General features: G+C 38.2%; 1 protein-coding gene and 1 long non-coding RNA gene across 9 annotated transcripts in view; one reads left to right on the top strand and one right to left on the bottom strand.

Annotated features, from left to right (window-relative positions):
* The window catches only part of LOC110341912, a 58,806-nt gene that overhangs the window by 16,036 nt on the left and 21,185 nt on the right, over positions 1 to 21,585 (bottom strand). The window contains exon 3 of the long non-coding RNA XR_005874809.1: positions 10,692 to 10,821. This is a non-coding gene — a long non-coding RNA (uncharacterized LOC110341912). The remainder of the gene's footprint in view (positions 1 to 10,691; positions 10,822 to 21,585) is intronic.
* The window catches only part of Ice2 (interactor of little elongation complex ELL subunit 2), a 37,135-nt gene continuing 16,970 nt past the window's right edge, over positions 1,421 to 21,585 (top strand). For 4 of the 8 annotated variants that reach the window (XR_002383905.2, XR_002383906.2, XM_013117437.3 and 1 more), the window contains exons 1-10: positions 1,442 to 1,569; positions 2,436 to 2,577; positions 3,821 to 3,925; positions 12,433 to 12,682; positions 14,139 to 14,258; positions 16,079 to 16,216; positions 16,671 to 16,787; positions 17,005 to 17,176; positions 18,005 to 18,186; positions 20,602 to 21,568. Coding sequence is in view for 6 of the 8 variants with exons in the window: in XM_013117437.3 (XP_012972891.1) it covers positions 2,537 to 2,577; positions 3,821 to 3,925; positions 12,433 to 12,682; positions 14,139 to 14,258; positions 16,079 to 16,216; positions 16,671 to 16,787; positions 17,005 to 17,176; positions 18,005 to 18,186; positions 20,602 to 21,568 (2,092 nt within the window). In the remaining 2 variants the exon portion in view is untranslated. Of the gene's footprint in view, positions 1,848 to 2,435; positions 2,578 to 3,820; positions 3,926 to 12,432; positions 12,683 to 14,138; positions 14,259 to 16,078; positions 16,217 to 16,670; positions 16,788 to 17,004; positions 17,177 to 18,004; positions 18,187 to 20,601; positions 21,569 to 21,585 lie in introns of all 8 variants that reach the window. The other 4 variants (XM_021230352.2, XM_013117438.3, XM_005075484.4 and 1 more) reach the window with 4 other exon arrangements.

Below are 21,585 nucleotides of genomic sequence, written 5' to 3' on the forward strand. Positions count from 1 at the left end.
AGGTCAAATGTTCTGGAAAACTCGGTATTCAGACTTGGTTCTCCTGTACTCAACACCAAACACAAAGTATATGTGCTCAATGACCTAAATTCAAGTAGACTTTGCCTCTTTTTTTTTCCCCCAAGATAGGGTTTCTCTGTGTAGCTTGTAGACCAGGCTGGCCTCAAACTCAGAGATCCGCCTGCCTCTGCCTCCCCAAGTGCTGGGATTAAAGGTGTGACCCACCACCTCCCGGCTACAATCTGCCTCTTAAAGAACCTATCATATCCTGGGAACCCCACAGGCTTGGTGACCAAGCCCTTAGCATATAACCTTCAGAGGATATTTATAATCCAAGCCAATAACACCTTGTCTTAGAAGATTTATTTTTGCAGACCGGTGGTGGCACATGCCTTTAATCTGAGCACTCGAGAGGTAGAGGCAGGTGGATCTCTTTGAGTTCGAGGCCAGCCTGGTCTACAGAGCCAGTGCCAGGATGGCTTCCAAAGCAATACAGAGAAACCCTGTCTTGAAAAACAAAACAAACAAACAAAAGATTTATTTTTATTTAAGTGCTTCTGTGTGTATGCCCCATGTGTGTGGGTACCCACAGAGGCCAGCAGGGGGTGCCAAATCCCCTGGAGCTGGATTATAAATGTTTGTGAGCCACCTGATGTGGGTGCTGGGAACCGAACTTGAGTCCTCTGTAAGAGCAGCAACAAACACTTTTACTACTGAGCCCTCTCCACAGTCCGGTAACAGTTTTCTTAAGTAGTTTATCACTTTTTTTTTGTTTCATTTACTCAAGATGACTTTAGAATCCCCAAAATCAAAGTTCTTGAGGGGAAAAAAAAAACCCCAGTATTTATTCTTGGTTCTTTGTGAACTCAATGCCAAAAACAAAGCATATGTGCTCAGTCCATCTTTTATGAATTGCAGCAAGACTAGTGTGAGAAACATGAGAGCTGCCTAGCAGACATTGGTATCTATCTAAAACGAGACAGTGGGTGGAATGGAGAATTTGGGTGTGATGAGGACCTACTATGTGTTGAGTAGCGTGCTAAACACAGCTTCATTCTTTGTCTTTTTTATATGTTCCCCCCATGTACGTATGAAAAAGGCTGAATATATAATTTGGCAGAGTGCTTGCCTGGCACCCGGAAGGTCTAGGTTCCCTTCCCAACACCGTATCAGTTTGCTGGTGTATGTCTGCCATCCCAACAGTCAGGATGTGGACGCAGGAGGATGGGAAGTTCAGGGTCATCCTTGGCTGTTATATAGGCGTTTAAGGGCAACCTGTCCTACTTGAGACCCTATCTCTGAAACAAACAAGCACAGACATAAAAACGAATTAAGAGTCAGGATGAGAATGTGGGAAGCCCGAGGTTACACCTAGGTTTACGCCGAGCCACTGTGTGGATTCACATACAAGCTCCTCCCGCGGCGCCCTCGTGACGTCATCACGCGCGGCCGTGCGGGCGCCCTCGGGGCTTTTAAATGAGGCCTTCCTAGGCGCGCAGCAGTGAGTTCGGCAGAGCGTGTGTAGAAGGGTCGGATTTTCCCCGGGCCAGAGCAGCTTGGGACCCTGAGGTGGGCGGAAAGGCTGCTGCGCGCGGACTCGGGCTCGCCGGAGACCCCAGGAACGGGAGAGGGAACATGGCGGCCCGGGTCTGAGGCAGCGCCTCACCGGGCTTTCCTCACAGGCCTTCCTCGGCAGCTTTCTTCACATGCTTTCCTCGGCGGCTTTCCTCACTCGTCTCCTTTCCTTTCCCGAAACTTTTCTCTTTTCTGCCTCCCCTCAGTTCCCTCGGCGTTCACCGTCCCGTCCCCTCCCCCTCAGTCTCACCGCAAGGGGAACCGTGAGGTAGGTAGGTTGAGAAGGAAGCCCTTGAGACCCCCACAGGTGCCCAGAGGCCAATTCCTGCATTTGATTCTTAACTATATCAAACCCGCACAGGACAAGCACCCAGTGTGGAGAAATCAAGCTATAGCTTTAGTTGTGTATCTGATGGATTGTTCTCTTGAGTTCCCAGCTCCTGAGTCTCATAAATGCAAAGTTCTCTTGGAAAGATCCAAGGTCCTTGGGAGCCAGAGAGCCTCTTCTGTGCATTGTGTGTCAGGATCTACCCCCATAACAGTGTATGACTGGAGGAAATGGAAACAAGGTTTAAGATGCTGCTAAGGGAGTGAGGGAAAGCTAAGGGTCTGCCTTGGTGTAAACGATGCAAGACCATCCTGTGTTGGTTCCTGTTAACTCAGCTTGTGTCTCATTAACACTCCTTGCATGAGTTAAAGAAAGTGACTACTCCTGTGTTATCTTTGCTACAAAGAATCGTGGCACCGTCTCTACTGTTTGTTTTGCTTTGGTCAGTTGAGGGTAGATGTTTTTAAGCAAAGGTTCTTGCTCACCCGAGTTAATAATCTAGGTTTGATCTTGACCTTTTGTTTTTCTTCAGTTTGAATGTAGATTCTAGGAAGGATCCGATCCTCACTCTCTTGGAGCCTTCACTGCCAGGCCGAAATATTGTGGGCTAGAGTGAAGGAGAAATCTAGGAAGATGAGCTCTAGCGTAACCATGAGTGAACCAAGGCTGAACTGGTGAGTCGGACCTCTTCCTAATCCATTCTGGAGGAGTGAGACCGGGACAGTGAATATCATAGGAAGGGAAGATTCCTGGCTTGAGAGATTTTTTTAAAAATTACCTTTCTGGGTCTCAGAATTTACCCTATTCATATATCAAACCTTTTGAATTATAGCTGACTAATTTCGACTCCTAAAATAACAACTCAGTACCCAGGTTCTTAGTTATAATTTCATGTTATGATGATTGTTTTCTTGTGGGAGAGAGGTGCTGAAATTGTTCTCAACAGTTTCAGCTTTTTAATTCCTTCACCCAAGCAGCATTGACCATAACATGTTAGTCTCAATTATAATGGACTTTTTTGGAGCAGTTGGGGATTGAGATAGGATCTCTCTGTGTAACCTTCGCTCACCATGGAGACCAGGCTGGCCTTCAACTCAAAAGAATCCACCAGCCTCTGCATCCTGAGTGCTGAATTAAAGGTGTGTGTCATCATGCCCAGCCTGTACTGAATCATTTAAGATCCTTGCTAGTACTAGAACATGCTTTTCAGTGCTGTGCAGATACTCCTCACACTTCTGGCACTGTGAAACAAAAAATGATTTTGCAGCATTAAAGACCTTGAAGCTCTTTCTTCCCACAGAGTCCTACTGATCAGTGTCTTCCCTAGATTAATTACTCTCAGAATTAATGTTTTTCTTTCCTTTAACCAGCATTGGCTATATTAGTGCCAAGCTAATTTTGATGTTATAAAACTCATCACTTTAGAGGTGGTTTTAGCAAACACCCATCATTTACCCCATTGGACAAAGTCTAATAAAGTTAACAATAAGTAGGGTAACCAGTGTTTTCACTTGGCACAATAGTACATGAAACAAAAACTAGGTGAGTCTTTTTTTTTGTCATCAAACACTTTAACAATACCATTCATGGCTAGAGATGAGCTTTGTCTCTGACAGGCCCTTCACTATGCCTCGTTCTGTTCCATCTTTAATGTTCAAGTTTCTGAAGTTTAATTGTATATTACAGGAAGACAGATTGCTTGAGCTTGAGGAATTCATACTGCCCCAAGCTTAAAGTTATCCAAGAAAGAAAACATCTAAACACAGGATCTGGCACATAGATTTAAACTGACTATGGGTGATTGTCTGGGAAAAGCTGGGGTAGAAGTCCTAATAAATTACAGCTGTAGTATTATGCTTCTTTGTCTAACATGAGACTTTGAATTCTCAAGTGCAAGTAAATTATTTTATTTCACAGGGACGTTACACCAAAAAATGGCCTTAAAGCATTTTTCTCTCCAGAAAATTATAAAGATCATTCCATGGCTCCAAGTTTAAAAGAACTCTATATTTTATCTAACAGGTAATGTTCATTTGGTTATTTTCACATTTCATTGCTGTTTATCTGATAGCTGAAATTACATGACTTTATATTAGTAAACATTCAAATTATAAAAATGTAAAAAACAGAAAATAAAAGAAAGCTACTGATAACATTTTGATATTTACCTTTCTCCATACATAACTGTATATCTGTACACACAAAATGAGATCATAGCTGTAATTACCTCAGAACATCATAAAACTTTGATTTACTTTTATCATTAAATCAGTGTTTTGTATTTATTTCCATGCATACATACGTTTCACCTTAATCTTAATAATTGCCTACTCTCTCTATATGTATATATATACTTTTAATTTCTATAGCAAGTCCTTTTTTTTAAATTCTGCAATTATTTCTATCTGGTAAAGTTATACAAATGTAGTCAGACTATGTGTATATTTCATACTTTAATAGATGGTACCAAACAGTCAAAAGAAATTTTGTCTTCTGTGGTTAAAAAGGTTGACTACTCAGCAATAATTTCAGTTCTTCCTGCTCACATGCCTGTAGCAGCTCCTTTTCCCTTTTTGATTGACTGTGTCTGTTGGATTGTGGGTTACTCTGGAGACCAGATATGTGGAGCGAGGGAGCCCCTTTAAAGGAGTTAGCTCTGCTGGGACCTTGTTAGCTTTCACAGTGAAAGAGCTGCATCTGCCCATCTTTCTTCTGCCTTCCTGGTATTCTTTCAGTCAATTATCCTACTTATCTTCTGTCTTCATTTTCTCTTGCTTTCAGCCATTTTAATCAACATTTGAATATATTGAAATTTCTGTTTTAAAAGAATCCTCCCATTCTTCTTTCAGTTGACCTCACTACTTTAGAGGTGTGTGTGTGCTGACATGAAGACAGGGATAAAAATTATGTAAGGCATATAGAAAACATTAACACAACAGTGATGGCCCTTTCATAGCAATAATTAAGTGTGGGTAGATAAGACTTCTCAATGAAAAGGCAAATCAGCAGGTGAACTATAAAACAGGAAAAAGTTTGTTTCTCAAACTTCCTCTGGCATCAACAGTGAGCTTTTGACTGTGGAACTCTTCCCTTCAGTTTTCTTCCCAGTTGTCTGGTTTTTGTAGTAGTTCTCAGATTCTTTTGTCATCTTCATCTTCATGCTTCTTACAGTGCCTGATCATTAGATGTACTTTTAAACATTTTAGAAGTACTGATATACTCTTAATCTAGTCTTTTGAATCTAAACCATTGAGAATCAAGGGTGCTACTATGGACTTGACTTAGTTTGTAGTAAATGTGTGTGTTTGTGTGCCTTGTACCTTACATATCAAAATATTCTCTCCTTTTATATAATAGGAGTTATGGTAGCGTGCCTTATGTATCTAGATGATAGATTCTTAGTTAAGACATATATGTGTATTTATTTTGATAGGTATTGCCAGATTACTATTTAGAGCATTAAAGTAAGTCTTTATTACTGTCTTTGGTAGTGTAAGCTTTACAAAGTTAAGATTCATATATGTATGCATCTGTGGATTTTATTTTTAAACTGTTACTGTTATTCAAATCTTATCGTTTCCTGGAGATAACTAATTTCATAAAACTTTCCAATCATTCAGTACCTTCGATTATTTAAAACAAATAATTGTATCAACATCCTTTACCTCTTACCTGCAATGTTCCTAAGATCAAAGGAGAAAGAGTATGAGGTTGGTCTGGTGATATGCTCAAACCATAGCCCTAGAGAATTGCCAAGAGTCCTAAACTAACTTGGCATCCCAAGGTATTGCCTACAAAATTTCAAAGGAAGCAGCCAGAGCCGGGGAAGTGCTGACTCAGCACAGTGCCCAGAAATGATATACCAGAACATTCTCAAGTGACTGCACAAATGCCTAAGGATTCAGCAGAAGTGCATAGTGGTGACCCAGCAAAACCACCAAACAGTGGATCAGCAAAAAATGCTAAGTGGATAGTTCAGCAAAAGTCCAAGTAATTCAGTGTACTGGTGAGTTAAATGTCATTTTGATATAGGTTAGAGTCATTTTGGAAGAGGAGACCTCAATTGAGAAAATGCCCCCACTAGATTGGCCTATGGGCAGCCTTTGGTGCATTTTCTTGATTGATGTTTGATGTGGGAAAGCCAATTCAACTGTGGGCTATGCTACCCCTGGGATTGTGATCCTAGATGCTCTAAGAAGGTAGTCTGAACACGTCATGAGGAGCAAGCCAGTAAGCAGCAGTCCTCCATGGCCTCTGAATCAGCTTCTGCCTCCAGGTTCCTGCCCTCTGTGAGTTTCTGCCTTGATTTGTCTCAGTGATGAACTGTGATATGAAACTGTAAGCTTGAAATAAACCCTTTCTTCCTCAAGTTGCTTTTGGTCATGGTGTTTTATCACAGCTATAGATACCCTACATAAGACAGCTCAGCAAAATGCTGAATTGTGGCTCAGTAAAACCCAAAGGGTGACTTGAGAAAAGTGCTCTGTGACAACTCAGCAGAAATTCCAGGTGGTGAATCTGGAAAAAAGGTGGTTTAACAAAATTTTCAAAAAATGACTCAGCAAAATTGTTCTATAATAATTCAGCAGAACTGCTAGGAGATTCAACAAAAATCTCCAACAATGACTCCACAAGAAGGCAGTAATTCAGTAAGCCGACAGCTACTTAGAACACTAATCACGGCCCAGCAATAGTACAAATGATAACTCAGTCTGACATCTAACAATGACTCTGCCACCTGGTACAACCCAACAATGAGCACAGCACCCAGTCATGACTAAGAATAATGTACACTTAGAGAAAAAGCAGGAACAATTATATGTAGAGCTACTGGCTTTATTTTCCTGAAGAAAAAAATTCCACAGCCCAGATCTGTAACAAAAATCTTGAAAAAGGATTGATACCAGTCAGTTTCCCTAATGCCAATTAATGTGAATGACACAAGGCTCTGACAAACTAACTTGAGTTTCGAGTAGCCAACTTAGACTCAGGAAGATCTCTACACACAAGTGCTCAGTTTAGGACAAATGAACTAGACTGTGATGGCCTGAGAACAGAGTCCCAAAGTCCCAGAATCCAGGAAAGTACCCACACAATTACATTAACAGGTGGTTGGTTTCAAAACAAATTTCAGGAACTCGCACATGTGCACCTGCTTTAGAGCCACAAACAGCAGTGTCACTCTGCCTGGGTCTACACCGAGTCATACGTGTAAGAAAAGTTAGCTGCTCATGCTAGCAGAGCTAAGTCATGATGTAGATGTAGTGTGTTGAGCAATGTTCCAAGTCACAAAGGAACAGGGAATGAAAATCTGGGGACTAGACAGCACCTTGGCAGTTACCCTGTTCAAATCTTCACTCATAGTAGTTGGGCAAGGCTAAGTCTTGACAAGCTAAGTAGAAACTCAATCACAGAACTTTTGGAAGAACATTGTAGAGAAAAAAAATTTCAGACATACTGCAGAATTAGAACTTTGGCGGGGACTGCCATTATACTCAATTCTTGGATTCTGTGAACATTTTTTAAATTCACTTGTCTGTTCATCTGCCTTTAACCCTCGTCTGTGTCATTACATCTTGTTTGGATGCCTTTCAAAGTGAACTGCTAGCATTTATACTCCTACCCTTAAAGTAGCATAGTGCTCTGTTTTTTTTTTTTTTAATTTTCACCCATTTAATATCTCAATTTATATACATTATGGTATCAGGAAAAGTTACAAAAATCACTGGATCTGTAAATGTAAATAGACATGCTAGTTTTCTAAGGTCCTCTCTCCAAGACTCTTGATACTTTTTAAAAATGTGTGTGGGTGTTTTGCCATGTCTGTATACCATGTATGTAAGTGCCAATCCCCTGGAATTGGAGTTACAGACAATTGTGAGCTACTATGTGAGTGCTAGAAATTGAACCTGGCTGGGCCTTCTACAATGACAGCCAGTGCTGCTATCCAATGAGCTATCTCTCCAGTTCCTTTTAGGATTCATGAGAGCAGAATGGGCAGTGGCAGAGGCTCCAAGGAGCACAGGGCTCTAGTCTGCTGCATGCTTTCTCCCAGCATCCTGCTTTCTCATTCCAACTGTTGGAAGCTTCCTCCAGGAATGATCCCAAGTATCTACAAGGAGTACATGTGCCTTGTAAGGAGAAAGATTATTGGAAAGCTCTCTGATCTTCCCGCTGCTCAGCACCTTTCCTAAACCCTTTAGTTTGATTTGTGGGCTTTTCCCACCCTTTTGTTAATGTTTTAGTCTAGCATACAAAAATAATGGGTTCCAGCATGGTATCTTCATATATTCCATTATTCTGTGCTCTCATTCATTCTTTCTACCCATGCTCTCCTTACTTCCTAAGCTGTTTTGATTTCTCCCCCCAGATAATAACCCTTTGCTTAAAAATCTCTTCCTCTCCTCCATGATCTAATTAAGTTCAACACAAATATATAAAGTTTTAAATGTATGACCATCATTTGTTTTTCTTAGTCTGACATTTTGCAGAATAATTTCTAGTTGCCTCCTCTTTCTTGTAGATATTCTGATTTTTTTTAATGGATGCATAAAATTCCATTGAAATTTTTGTCTTAGCCTATATCATTGTAGATACAAATTCCTGACTTTATCTCTATTTCTTTTTTTCCTTTTTGAAATAAGATTTCCTCGTGTAACTCTGGCTAGCCCAAGCTCACTCTTTAGACCCATCTGACCTCATGTTTTTGCATTTGCCTCTTTGGGTTCTAGGATTGCAGGTGTGGCCACCATGCCTGGCTTTAATGTTAGTCTTCATTCTACCACGGCTTCTTACTTAATGGTTCTTTGCAAGTATAGTTTTGCTCAGCATTTCTTAGGCATGAGTTATATAAAGGAGAGGGTATATTTTCTGGCAGTTAGCCGTATAAAAAGAAACAAAACTCCTAAAATCTTTTTATTAGAATATGCTTTCCTGTCTTTAGATTTTTAAAAAAATGGCACAGTTTATTAGTATAACTTACATTTTAATGTAAAAGAGAAGCACAAAGTATTGATATGTGTTACTAGATTTTTGTTTCTTTCAGCAAGGAACTGATTTGGGGTTCAGTTATTTAGAACTTTGCTTGTTGGAAAAAATAACATTTTTCATTATTCATAATATACAGTAATTTTTGTGTTCTCTAGCATGTTAGAAAGAAATACCTTTAATGTGTTGATTTCAGGATTGTGACTTTTTCAACCTCATCACATCAGCAATGGGCATTTTACTCTGAACTTCAGTATAAAAAACATTCACTAGACTGCTTTACTCCATACATGTTTGTAAGATGAAAGAGCCACTAGGGTAGTACAGTCAGGGATAGAAGTTTCTGTGAGTAAAGTAGAAAGTCAGTATGGAAGAGCTGTTTATGTAAAAATAAACACCTGCCGTTATTTCAAATGAAGCATTTTAGTTACAGATCTTTATAATTGAGTTTTAAATCAACAAGATACTGAATCGTTCAGAATAAGATGAGAAATAGTTGCTGTAACCTGATAAATGTAAAAGAAACTAAACTCCAAGATTCAAGTAGACTTTGAGATAGAACTCAGAAGTATCATTTTCAAATGTGGTCTTTAAATAAACTGCCAAACTAGTCAACTTAGAGTCTATCTAACAAACTAATAGTTTAGAACATTCCTTTATTTCATAGCAACTTGAAGAGGAAAATGGTAGTTGACAAAATGAAGGCGGAAACTTGAAACTATCGGCTGAACTAAAATGCAGTGGTATAGTGTGTAGGTAGTGCTATTGAGTACTTGGGGCTGCACCTGATGAAGATTTTGACAGCGCTGCACTTGAAAATGATCTTGATGTGCTGCCATTTCATTCTGTGCTGTGTGTAGCCAATTTAAACGGCTAGAATGTCTTGACATTCCTGTTTGGGCATATCTGAGTCAGCATCTCGTTGCTGCAGCAGCTTAATTAAATTTGCCAGTTTGTGCCAGGAGGACAGACATGTTCTCATATTCAGAGAGACAGCTGTGAAGCAGGATTGTTAAGAGTTGCGGACACAATACTGTTAGGTTTGAATAGCTCTCAAGACATATTCTAGTGAGAAATCAATTTGCTGTAATACATTTCTACCAAGATCAGCAGTTAATATTCATTTTGTTAACCTAAAATGAGCTTATTTTTATACAGTTATCAGAGAAACTTTGAGCTAAAAGTATGTGTTCTTGCCTGTATTTCTGGAGTCAACCTAAACATCCCAATTTTAATTTCCAAAATTTTCTTCCCATTAATTGATTAGCTATTTGTTGAGTTTTTCATTCATAGTTTATCTCTGAGAGTGTTTTGAAATAATTTCGTTTTATTTGAGGAAGGAAGCTTCTTACCCTCTTCTAAAATACTATTTTCAGACTTTGTAATTTATACCATATTTATTATAGTATTATAAATTAGTAGTTCCCAGTCTTAGCAATAAGTTCCAAACCTTCATGCTTTTTATAGCAACTATTTTTATTATTATGTTTTTAGACAGAAGTTTCTCTATGGCTTTGGAGGCTGTCCTGGAACTAGTTCTTGTATACCAGGCTAGTCTCAAACTCACAGAGATCCGCCTGCCTCTGCCTCTCAAGTGCTGGAATTACAGGCATGTGCCATCACTGCCTGGCCTTGGAATTTTATTTTTGTTTGTTTGTTTCATAGCAACTATTTTTTAGAACTAATGAACTCCTTCATTAGCATAAAATGAGATTGATAGCTAGTTGCCAGAATCATAACTTTTAAAAATAGCATGATGTCCTAAATACATAATGTGAAATAAAAGGAGAACAATACCTACCCTGCAATGCGTAGTTCATAGACATCACTACAACAGAAGATGTGATGATTGGGAAGATGGTCCAGTTACAGTGGGTGTGGCATGTGTACAGCCTATAAGAGGTCCCTGATTCAGTTTTCAGCACCAAATCCTAAAATGAACAAGACTGTATTTAAGAGAAACAGAATAAAACATACTAAGCAATAATCATAGAAAAAATAAGATGTGGTATTAAAGTAATAGCAAATCAGAATTGTAAAGGACCTGTACAAGTTGTGTAAAACAGTGTCATATGTTCTGAGCATCCAGTATTCCTCCAGATTATGGCCAACCTTTCCCTCTGGTAATGAGTTAGATGCTCCTATTGGCTTAAAGAAATGAATGCCATAAGGAAAGTAATACTGTCATGATTGCGACCATTGTTCCCTTCTCTCTCTGGATCTTAATCCATGGTCTCCAGACCATTCTTCTCAGCCAGCTATTTGGTAAATATATTTTGGAAACCTAATATCATTATGATCAATATACATATATATATACATACACACATATATGTATAAATGTATATGTGTATGTATATAATGGATACAGTTTTATATGGATGTGGTTTTCTTTCATTCATTTGTCAAACCATTAGTTTAAGATCCTGGCATTCCAAGATTGTACTGTAATCTGCTGGTTAAAGCTCTTGGACATAGCATATACCAACAATTATAAATATCAATGAATATTAGTGAATGAGTCAGTAGACATCCATATTTCTCATTAGTTTCCTTTCCTCCATGAATTATCATTGTTTAATTTGGAGCCAAGTTCAAGAATCAGTGACCATGGTAGAAATCAGAGTTTTAGAAACCAAGGAAGTAGAGTTTTTTGGTAGATTTCTATTCTTTTACTAAAATTGTAGACTAAAATAACTGAATAGCAAAGATTAATTTATGAACAAGCTAGTACTCTATAGTTGTATGTCTTACTAGAAATAGTAAGGTGACTTTTTAAATTGGGATGTGTCATTTTACAAACAAGTCTAATATCAGGCTCTCTGACTGGTACTACTCGTTGCCTTTGAGCACAATTCCTTATATGCTGTAATTTTTCTTTCACATCCATAAAAAGCATAGAGACTTCTGTGGGTTTAACCATATAGGTGACAGATAGGGGATTGTCCAGTCTTTCTAAAATTACTACTGCTTCCAAAAAATGTAAAAACAGTTATTGGAATTTTATATTTAAGTTATGAGATAGCCCATGGAAACCAGAAAATTTAGAATCTCAGTGAATGAATTAACTTCAAGTGTGTGACCCTGTTTTATTCTGTTCTTAACCTCTGAGCCATCTCTCCAGCCCCTTTATTCTGTTCTTAATGTTCTTTCTTCACCATATTAACCGATGCACCTCACTGAAGAAATTAAGCATTAAAAACCAAATGGCATTGCAATAAGTAAATGTTAATATAATTCACAAGAATGATTTCCCCTTTTAATAAAAGGGGAAAGTTCTAAATAGAATAGCTGTTTGAAGTGTGTCTCCCCTTTTCCGTCAGGTGGCTGAAGGTAAGCCTGCAATGAGGTCTTTTCATGCAGAATACTTAATCTACACTAAATGACTGAACATCAAAATGCAGGTGGCAGAGTTAGATAATAATCCAGAAGTTACTGTTAATCATGCCATATTATTCTCCCTTTTGATTGGGAATCATAAGTTTCATGATAGTAATCTTCATGTGAAAAGCACATATTGTAAATTGTATTTTTTTTTCCAGACGTATAGGAGAAAATTTGAATGTATCAGCAAGTTCTGTAGAAAATGAGCCTGCAGTTAGTTCATCAACTCAAGCAAAGGAAAAAGTTGGGATGATTCTCCTTCCAAAACCTAGAGTTCCTTATCCTCGTTTCTCTCGGTTCTCACAGAGAGAGCAGAGGGCTTACGTGGATTTGTTGGCTAAATATGCAAAGATTCCCTCAAGTTCCAAAGCTGTTGGGACAAATACAAATGAATTCTTGCAGTATTTGGTATGTATTCCATTTATCTGCTTCAGTAAGAATACCAAGAATCAGGAAATAATTCTACTTTACATTTCCTTTCATTTGTCTTTGTCATTGTTAATTTGTTACTTATTTCTCTTACTATTATGGTCATATTTATAGAAATGGGAAAGTAGGGACTTTAGTTAGTGTTGACACATTAACCCTCCTGTTGATTTTATTGTGTGCAGAGCAGAGACCTTACTCTAGTTCACTTTACATCCTAGCAAGAAGTTTTGTTTGTCCCTGTGATTGTTTCTTTTAGATAGGTTCTTTAAATGAAGTTTTTTTAAAATAAAATTTTAAGATCAAATGCTGCATGAGTTTTTAAAGTTTTGGTCTGTAGTTAGGGATAGATAAATTGTTCTTTGAAAGGTTTGAATTATTTATTTATACCACTATAAGAGGATTTGAAGGTATGTCCACCAACATTAGACTTTGCTCTCTCTTTTTTGGGCTTTGTTGTATATGAGAAATGGGTGATTTCTTGTTTTACCTAAATAAATATATTGGATACCAGTGAAAACAAATATTTTCCATGTACTTATAAACCATTGCTTTTTATTTTTTCTTACTGTTTTGAAACAGTGACTTACATACCTCAAGTTGTCTGCAATCATTGATGGCCAAGGGTGACTGAACGACTAGTCCAGCACCACCTCCAGAGTACTAAGATTGTAGGAGTGTGCCACCACACCCAGCAATAAGCATTTGTAGTTCTATAACTCTCCTAGTTGTACATACAGTTTGCTCACTTCTCTCTTAAAAAATAGAATTTCCTAAACATATATCATGATTTTGGTCATTTGTTTTTTTATTTCTATGGATGGTTTTTTTGTTTGTTTGTTTTTTGTTTCTTTCCAAGACAGGATTTCTCTGTATAATGGTCCTGTCTATCCTGGAACTTTCCTTGCAGACCAGTCTGGCCTTGAACTCCAGAGTTCTGCTCACCTCTGTCTCTCAAGTGCTTCTGTGGAGTTTTTAATGCATTTGGTGCTTGTGTGTGTGTGTGTGTGTGTGTGTGTGTGTGTATACCTGTACATGCATGGATTTGAACCCATGCCTTACACAATGCTAAACCAAAGGTTCCAGTAAACTATTCCCTAGGTCCCTAGAGCTTTTTAAAAATTATCTATTTAATGTATATGAGTGACCTGTCTTCACACAGACCAGATGGTTGTGCGCTACCATGTGGTTACTGAGTATTGAACTGAGAACTTCTGGAAGAGCAGCCAGTGCACTTAACCACTGAGCCATTTCTTCAGCCTTCTTCCCTAGAGTTGTTAATAAGTCTATCATTATTTGGTCATTTTAAAATTATTTTCTTTGTGTTTTCCTCTCTGGATTTGATGTTTTACTCTTTGAAGTTCAAACTATTAGAGCAACTATTGAGGAGTCAATATTTTTAGTGAACCTTTATTTAAAGATGTGTACTTTTTTTAAGGATATGAAGAAACATGTGAATGAAGAAGTTAATGAATTCTTAAAGTTTTTGCAGAATTCGGCAAAGAAATGTGCACAGGATTATAATATGCTCTCTGATGAGGCCCGTCTCTTCACAGAGGTAAAAGATCACATTTACATAAACTGCTGAGCAATAAATAAGAGTGGTATCTCTAAAGTGTGTGAAAAATACCCTGCAGCTTAGGGAGCCATCATCTTTAGCAGTTTTGTTACACAGAGGCCAGTGCACTACTTGGTCTGTGAAATAGTAGAACTCGTGACAGCTTGCTTGCTGCCAAGGAAACAATTTGTTTGGACAGAGCTGGGTAACACAGGGCTACAGGGCTTTAATGTGCTACTTGAAATTATTCACTGTTTAGAACTTAGGAATTTCTTGTTTCTGGAGTTTTCCATCAGTCTTTTCATTCTTTGTTTGATAGCAGGAACAGAAACTGAAAGTTGACTCACAGGTGAAGGTGCACTGTCATACTTAAGATAACATAATACACTGTGGTGCCATGTAAACACTACAAGGGGCTTTCTATCTTTTTTTTCTTGAATGAGAGCTAAGTAAATGCAGTTGCAAGCACTGTAACATCCTGTGCAGTTTGACTAAGATTTGCTGATAACTAACCAGGATGAAACTTGCTACTCGGTGCTTACATCTTAGTTCCTTTTGTTTGTTGAATTCTTACAATACCCACGACAGAATGGAAACATCAGAAGTGTGCATTCGCTAGAACTGTAGACTGGGAAGAAAGAGGCTTTACCAATAAGTGTATATAGCTCACTGAGAATTTTAAAGCAGCTTTTCTGTGTTAGCCCACACCTGCAATAGTTATGAGTGACATCCTAAGTACCACTAAGGTGTGTAGATAGAAGAAGAAAATGTTAAACACAGCAGGGTGTGTGTGCTAGGAAAAGGAATGGGATATGGAACTACAAGATGTGGCTTGGCCACTAAAGGCACTTGCACCAAACCTGACTACCTGATTTCCATCTTAGGGACTAATCCACATGGTAGAGGGAGAGAGCTGACTTTCCCAATGTCTCTCTCCTACCCCCTGCCTCTCTCTGCCCTCCTTCTCCCTCCCTCTCTGCGTTTAATCCTAGCACTTGGGAGGCAGAGGCAGAAGCAGGTAGCTCTCTGAGTTCCAGGCCAGCCTGATCTACATAGTTAGTTCTAGTCCAGCCAGAACTATATAGTGAGAGCCTGCCTGAAAAATAAAATGTATCCTAAAAGGTTTAGGTACAATCCACTGACAAAAGATGACAGGTACCTTAGAAGATAACACATGTGTATGCTTTTAAAATTATCTAAACTTCCCCAGTGATGGTTCTGTTCCTCTGAGCTACCTACATGTTATCAAAAATATGTTTTTCTTGGATAAAGCTGTGAATAGTTCCTTCCCAACTACATTTCCTGGTAAGCCATTAATATTTTGGAAATTGGAGAAGACACATAAATACTTAGCTGGTGGTCATGCAGTCCAGGCTAGTCTTGAACTATTGATCCTCCTGCCTCTATTTCCTAAGTACGGGGATTATAAACATGTGCATATGTGGCCAGCCCCAGCTTCAGTTGTTGCTTTTACTGTTATACATTGTACATAAATTTTCATGTGACTTCATTTCTTTTGTCATTTTCCTAAGAAGCATAGAAATACCTTAAGTCTTCTCTATTTAATTTTAAATTTTAATAAGATAACTAATTTTAGTATTATTAAATATGATTATTTTAGGAAATTAGGTTAAAATTTGTTGTGAAAACTAAGAGAGTAAATCAAATAGGAAATACACAGAATGTGTGGATTATTGGAAGAGAGGATGAGTGAAATGGATCCAACTTTGCAATTAATAAATTTATAGTTATATGTAACCAAAGCACATTTGTTAGGGAAGTATAATACAAATGAGTAGTTCTTATTTTCTGTTTCACAGCAAACTCTAAGAGCTTGCATTGAACAAGTGAAAAAGTACCCAGAATTTTATACTCTCCATGAAGTCACCAGCCTAATGGGATTCTTTCCCTTCAAAATAGAGATGGGACTGAAGTTAGAAAAGACTCTTCTTGTTTTGGTAAGGTTTATTCTGTGAATGTCTCATATAGAGGCTGTGCTTAAACTTTTGGGATACATGATACAAGTGCAATACCTTATGTTTTAAAAATACCGCTACTAATTTTATTTCTTGACTTTTTCCTCTCCTACTTTCCTTAATACTACTCTAAACATGAACTAATTTTAAAGAAAAATTATTCACAAGAATTGGAGAAATAAGTATATGGAAAGGATATTTTAGCACTTCATTTAAAAAAGTGAAACTCCAAAAGTAGCAGGAGGATTTCAGGAGATACCTTTAAGGATCAATAGCAATAACAAAATCATTACTCGTGATCGTCAAGTAAAACCATGAATGAATATCTTGGCTTAAGGAGGTTCTAAAATTAACATTTGATTTCAGTTAAATTTCCTTTGTTGCAAGAAAAATACACTAAGATTTTCACAGTAACATTCATTTTCCACTTATTTAGGGCAGTGCAAAGTTTGTAAAAACAGCATTTCCCTCAATGCCTGTGAAGTTGCAGCTTTCAAAAGATGATATGTCTTCCATTGAGACTCCACAGCAGAAAGCTGAAGCTATGCACTACGTAAGTCACAAGTGGCTTTCATAAAAATTTAAAATAATCCTAATAATTGTACAGCACAAAAGATGTGTGGCTTGGTAATTCTAACATCCTTTCCTTGATGGTCTCTCCTCCTCATTGCTTTGTGGTGCAAATGTTGAATGACCTAGGTAATAAGGTGTGCATTGTTCTGTTTATTTATGAAGCATAAATCATAATACAGAACACAATTCTTTTTCAGGATATTAGTAAAGACCCGAATGCAGAGAAGCTTGTTTCAAGATACCATCCGCAGATAGCTCTGACTAGCCAAGCATTATTCACCTTGCTCAATAACCATGGACCAAGCTACAAGGAGCAATGGGAAATCCCAGTGTGTGTGCAGATGATAGCTGTGGAAGGTTTGTGGTTTGGTATGCCAGAAAATACTCAGAAGGGCTGGAATTACCTCATTTCAGCTGTGCAGACATAGATGACTGTGTGCCACACACAGATCTCCATCTTTGTTTAAGGAGAATGAGAATCTGACATTTAAACTCAGTAGAGCTTTTCTTGCTCTAAAGTTACAATAAAACTGACTGCTGAGACCTATGGTATTTGTAGTTATGTTAAAGAATAAGACATAGAGAAGAAATTTTTACTCAGGGTGGCCAGAAATATATGGAAGATGTGCAACTTCTGTTTGTCCCTGGGATGAAGGAATGCATCACTTTATTAGACAGTTTGCAGGGCACAAATTTCCAGGACTTTATTGGGAACAGAATTAAAGTATATTGACAGAGGCTATCCTCTGCACATTAATTCCTGTATTATTTGATTCATATTTGACCATTTTATCCTCCAGAATAATATTAAACATAAGTATGTAAATGAAAGACTGAATCTTCACTTATAAAGACAAAACAGAACTACAAATTAGGAGTTATATGTAATCTCTTGTAAAAGTGTCAATTGCAAGTTCCTGAAAGAACAAAGAAATAAAGATACTAATATTACGGCTTTAAAGCCCAGAAGTCTTTAAACATTGTTAGAACACATTTCTCCTGCTGACTGGGTCCTCTTGTCCTTTAGTACTAAGGAACTTAAAGACACGTAGTACAAGGGAGCAGATGCAGGAGGTGTGATACCACCGCCCTGTCCTGTCTTGTTTAGTGATCCTTCTGCCATACATCCTTTTTTCCTTTTTCTGTTTAAATAAAACTATCAGTTAATAATCACTACTTGCTTGTTTCTATTTTAAGGTTCCAAACCTGTTAAAGTAATTTATATTAATTCACCACTTCCCCGAAAGCAAATGACAATGAGAGAAAGAAATCAAATCTTCCATGAAGTTCCATTAAAACATGTGATATCAAAAAACACATCTGTTCCAGTCTCTGCAGTCTTTATGGACAAACCTGAAGAGTACACCTCTGAGATGGATGTATGTAGTACCTTTTCTCCCTTGCTTAGAATCTACTTGTTTATCCTTTTGGAGCATAAACTTATATTGGAAGTCTCTAAGCCTTGTAGTTAAAATAGTCTTTAATATGCATTTTTGAAACATTACATGATATGTGATTAATATTCTAGTTTTTAATGTATCATTTAAAATTTTTTTTAAAGATTCATATTTAGTCATATATAGGTTTGTGTGCCTGCTTGCATATACGTAAATGTGAGTGCAAGTACACTCAGAGGCTAAAGACGTCAGATCCCCTGGAGCTTGAGTTACAGGCCATCATGAGCCACCTGATGTGGGTGTTAGGAACTGAACTGGAACCTCTGGAAGAACAGCAAGGGCTCTTAACCACTGAGTTATCTCTCTAACCCCCTTACCGAGAGTAAAATTTAAAATTTAAAAAATCGGGACAGTGATCTGAGAATGCATTTTCTGAAACATATAAACAGTTGACAAATATATGAAAGAATATTCACCATCACTAGTTGCCATGGAAATGCAAATTAAAACCATAAGGAACCAAGGAGATGGCTCAATCTGTAAAGAGTTTGCTAGAGAAACATGAGGGTCTGGGTTCAGATCCCTAGCACCCACGTAAGAAGCAGATACAACTGGGCATGCATGTAGGCCCATGGAGAGAACAGGTGGATTTTTAGAGCTCATTGACCAGCCACCCTAACTGAACAGTGAACTTTAGGTTCAGAAAGAGTCTTTGTCTCAAAAAATAAGGTGGCAGAGAAGACATTTGGCCTCAATCTTTGTGTGCCACACACCCACACACATATATATACACAAACACCACATGAGGTATCATCTTCCCTTAGTAAAAGTGGAAATAACCAAAAGAATACATGACAAGTGCTAGTCTGTCATGTGACTCGTATTGCTAACCATAATGCGTGGGAAGTTTAAGCCGTACTTGTGAGACCCGTTGCAGAATTTATAACAGGTTAAAAAGACATACCGAGGAGGGTGTGGAAAAACAAAACAAAAACCAAGCTGGCGGTAGTGGTGCACACTTTTAATCTCAGCAGAGGAGGCAGAGGCAGGCGAATCTCTGTGAGTTCCAGACTAGCCTGGTCTACAAGAGCTAGTTCCAGGACGGCCTCCAAAGACACACACACACACACAAACCCTGTCTCAAAAAACCAAAACCAAAACAGAATGCAGATTAGCTCGGGCAATAAAAGAAGTTCCTTAAAAATAAGATGGCCACGTGTTCAACAACTCCCCAGTAAACATATATTTCAAAGAAAACAGCAAGCCAAAAGCACTATATTGATTGCAGCACTATGCACAGTAGCCCAGATATGGAATCAGTCTCAGTGTCCATTAGTGGGCAACTAGGTCAAGAAAATGAGGTATATAAATACATTGGAATACTAGTAAACCTTTAAAGAGAGGAAAAATGCTGTCATTAACAACAGTACCTGAAGATCAGAATGTTAAATGAAATAAGCCAGTCACAGAAAGATCATGTGACTTCACTTTATAATGTGACATCTATAAAATAATGCTCATAGAAGTGGACAACAGAACAGTGGTCAGAGAAGCCAAGAAGGACAGTAAGGACGGCTGGAAAAGGATTAGTTTAACAGATACAGAGTCATAGTAAGACAGAAATGAGGGTTGGTGTGGTTCTGTAGCACAAGAAGACAAATGATAATTAATAGTACTACATAATTCAAAACTGAGCAGAGAATAAATGTTCTCATCAGATGGGTGTGACATTAACTTATTTATGGTTTGGATTTCTAACATACAAAGCGTTAGAGTGACAAGCATGGTATAAATACTAGTTTTAATGATATCTGCTTAAAGATAATTTTTCTATGATTATTAAAGTGAAACATTTTGTTCATAGAAAATAATCCCTTCTACAAATATTTACTGTGTAGTTTCTGTTCTCTGTGCTGAGGATGGGTAAATAAGAATGCAGCCTGGCTTCTCTCAGCACTTACATTGTAGTAGATGACACATACTGAATGTACAGCAGCAGAAGTAGCGAGTGCTGATAAATATTATGGAGAAAACCAGAATACATTAAGAAAGAGAGAGATGGACAGGAAAGGGGCCATTTTCAATTCAGGACCAAAAAGGGCTGAGGATAGTAAATATGGTCAGAGATTTTTAACTGTACTCCTGTCCCCTCTCATAACACTGGAATTGCTGGCACACATCAATCGCCGTGTCTGGCTTTTACTAGGTTGCTGGAGATCCAGACTCAGGTTGTGTGCTGGAATAGAAATCCTTTTGCTCTGTGAGACATCTCCCTAGCTCCATTTTTCTTCTTTTAAAAAACGTGACCTATGTGATGTTAGTGGTAAGGACACTAAGAATTAGGTAACTATGGCCTGATCTTTCCCCTAATAATTTGCTATTATATTTTCTTCCAAGATATCCACTGAAGCTAACGAGTGCCGAAAAATTGAGACTCTGGAAAATTTGGATCTCGATTTTGATAATGATGTCACAGAACTTGAAACCTTTGGAGTAACTACCACTAGTCCATCCAAGTCACCAAGTTCAGAAAGTGACTCCTCTGTACCCATCTTGACAGATGTCCACACAACCCCCAAAGTAGCACCTGCACCTGTGGCACCAGCTACTCCTGAGGTACCAGCTGCACCAAACATTACTGATGATTCTAGAAGCTTATGCCAGATTCTGATGAAACAATTGCAGAAGGAGAAGCAGCTATTCTCTGGTGTGGAAAGTGGTCCTGAAGAGTGCAAAAATAAAGATGATCAGGGACTTGAATCATGTGGTGCAGAGGTTCCCAGTGCCAGTGCAAAATCTTTAACACAAGATAATGAAGTCCTCAAAACATCTGATGGAATCTCTAACGAAAGCGATGTAGATATGCTTTGTACCAATAATGAAAGCCCGAGTGTTCAGGGGAATGCAGACAATGCCAACAAAACAGCTACTGCATCAGAAACAGCTGAAACTGAGAAAGGGATTTCTTGTGGTAGTGATACAGATGAGGACTGTTTAATCATTGATACAGAAAGTAAAAGTAATAGTGATGGAAAGACAGCTGATGTGGGTTCTAGACCTGCAAGTCCAAATTCTTCAGCACAGGCTTCTGTGGATAACCAGACAACTACTACTGTTTCTGAAGAGTCTTGTGTTTTAAAGAAACCTATCAAAAGAGTTTATAAAAAATTTGATCCAGTTGGAGAAATTCTAAAAATGCAAGATGAACTTTTAAAGCCAATTTCCAGGAAAGTGCCTGAGTTGCCCTTAATTAATTCAGAAGAATCTAAACAGCCATCTGCTTCTGAGCAACCCTCTGCTACTTCAGATGCCTCTAACTGGCCAAAATCTAGTTGGCCTTCTGCGTTTCAGAAGCCTAAAGGACGTAAGTGGATATTAAGA

This window comes from Mesocricetus auratus, unplaced genomic scaffold, assembly GCF_017639785.1.
Source record: "Mesocricetus auratus isolate SY011 unplaced genomic scaffold, BCM_Maur_2.0 Super-Scaffold_100691, whole genome shotgun sequence".
In the NCBI taxonomy this organism is placed as follows: Eukaryota; Metazoa; Chordata; class Mammalia; order Rodentia; family Cricetidae; genus Mesocricetus; species Mesocricetus auratus.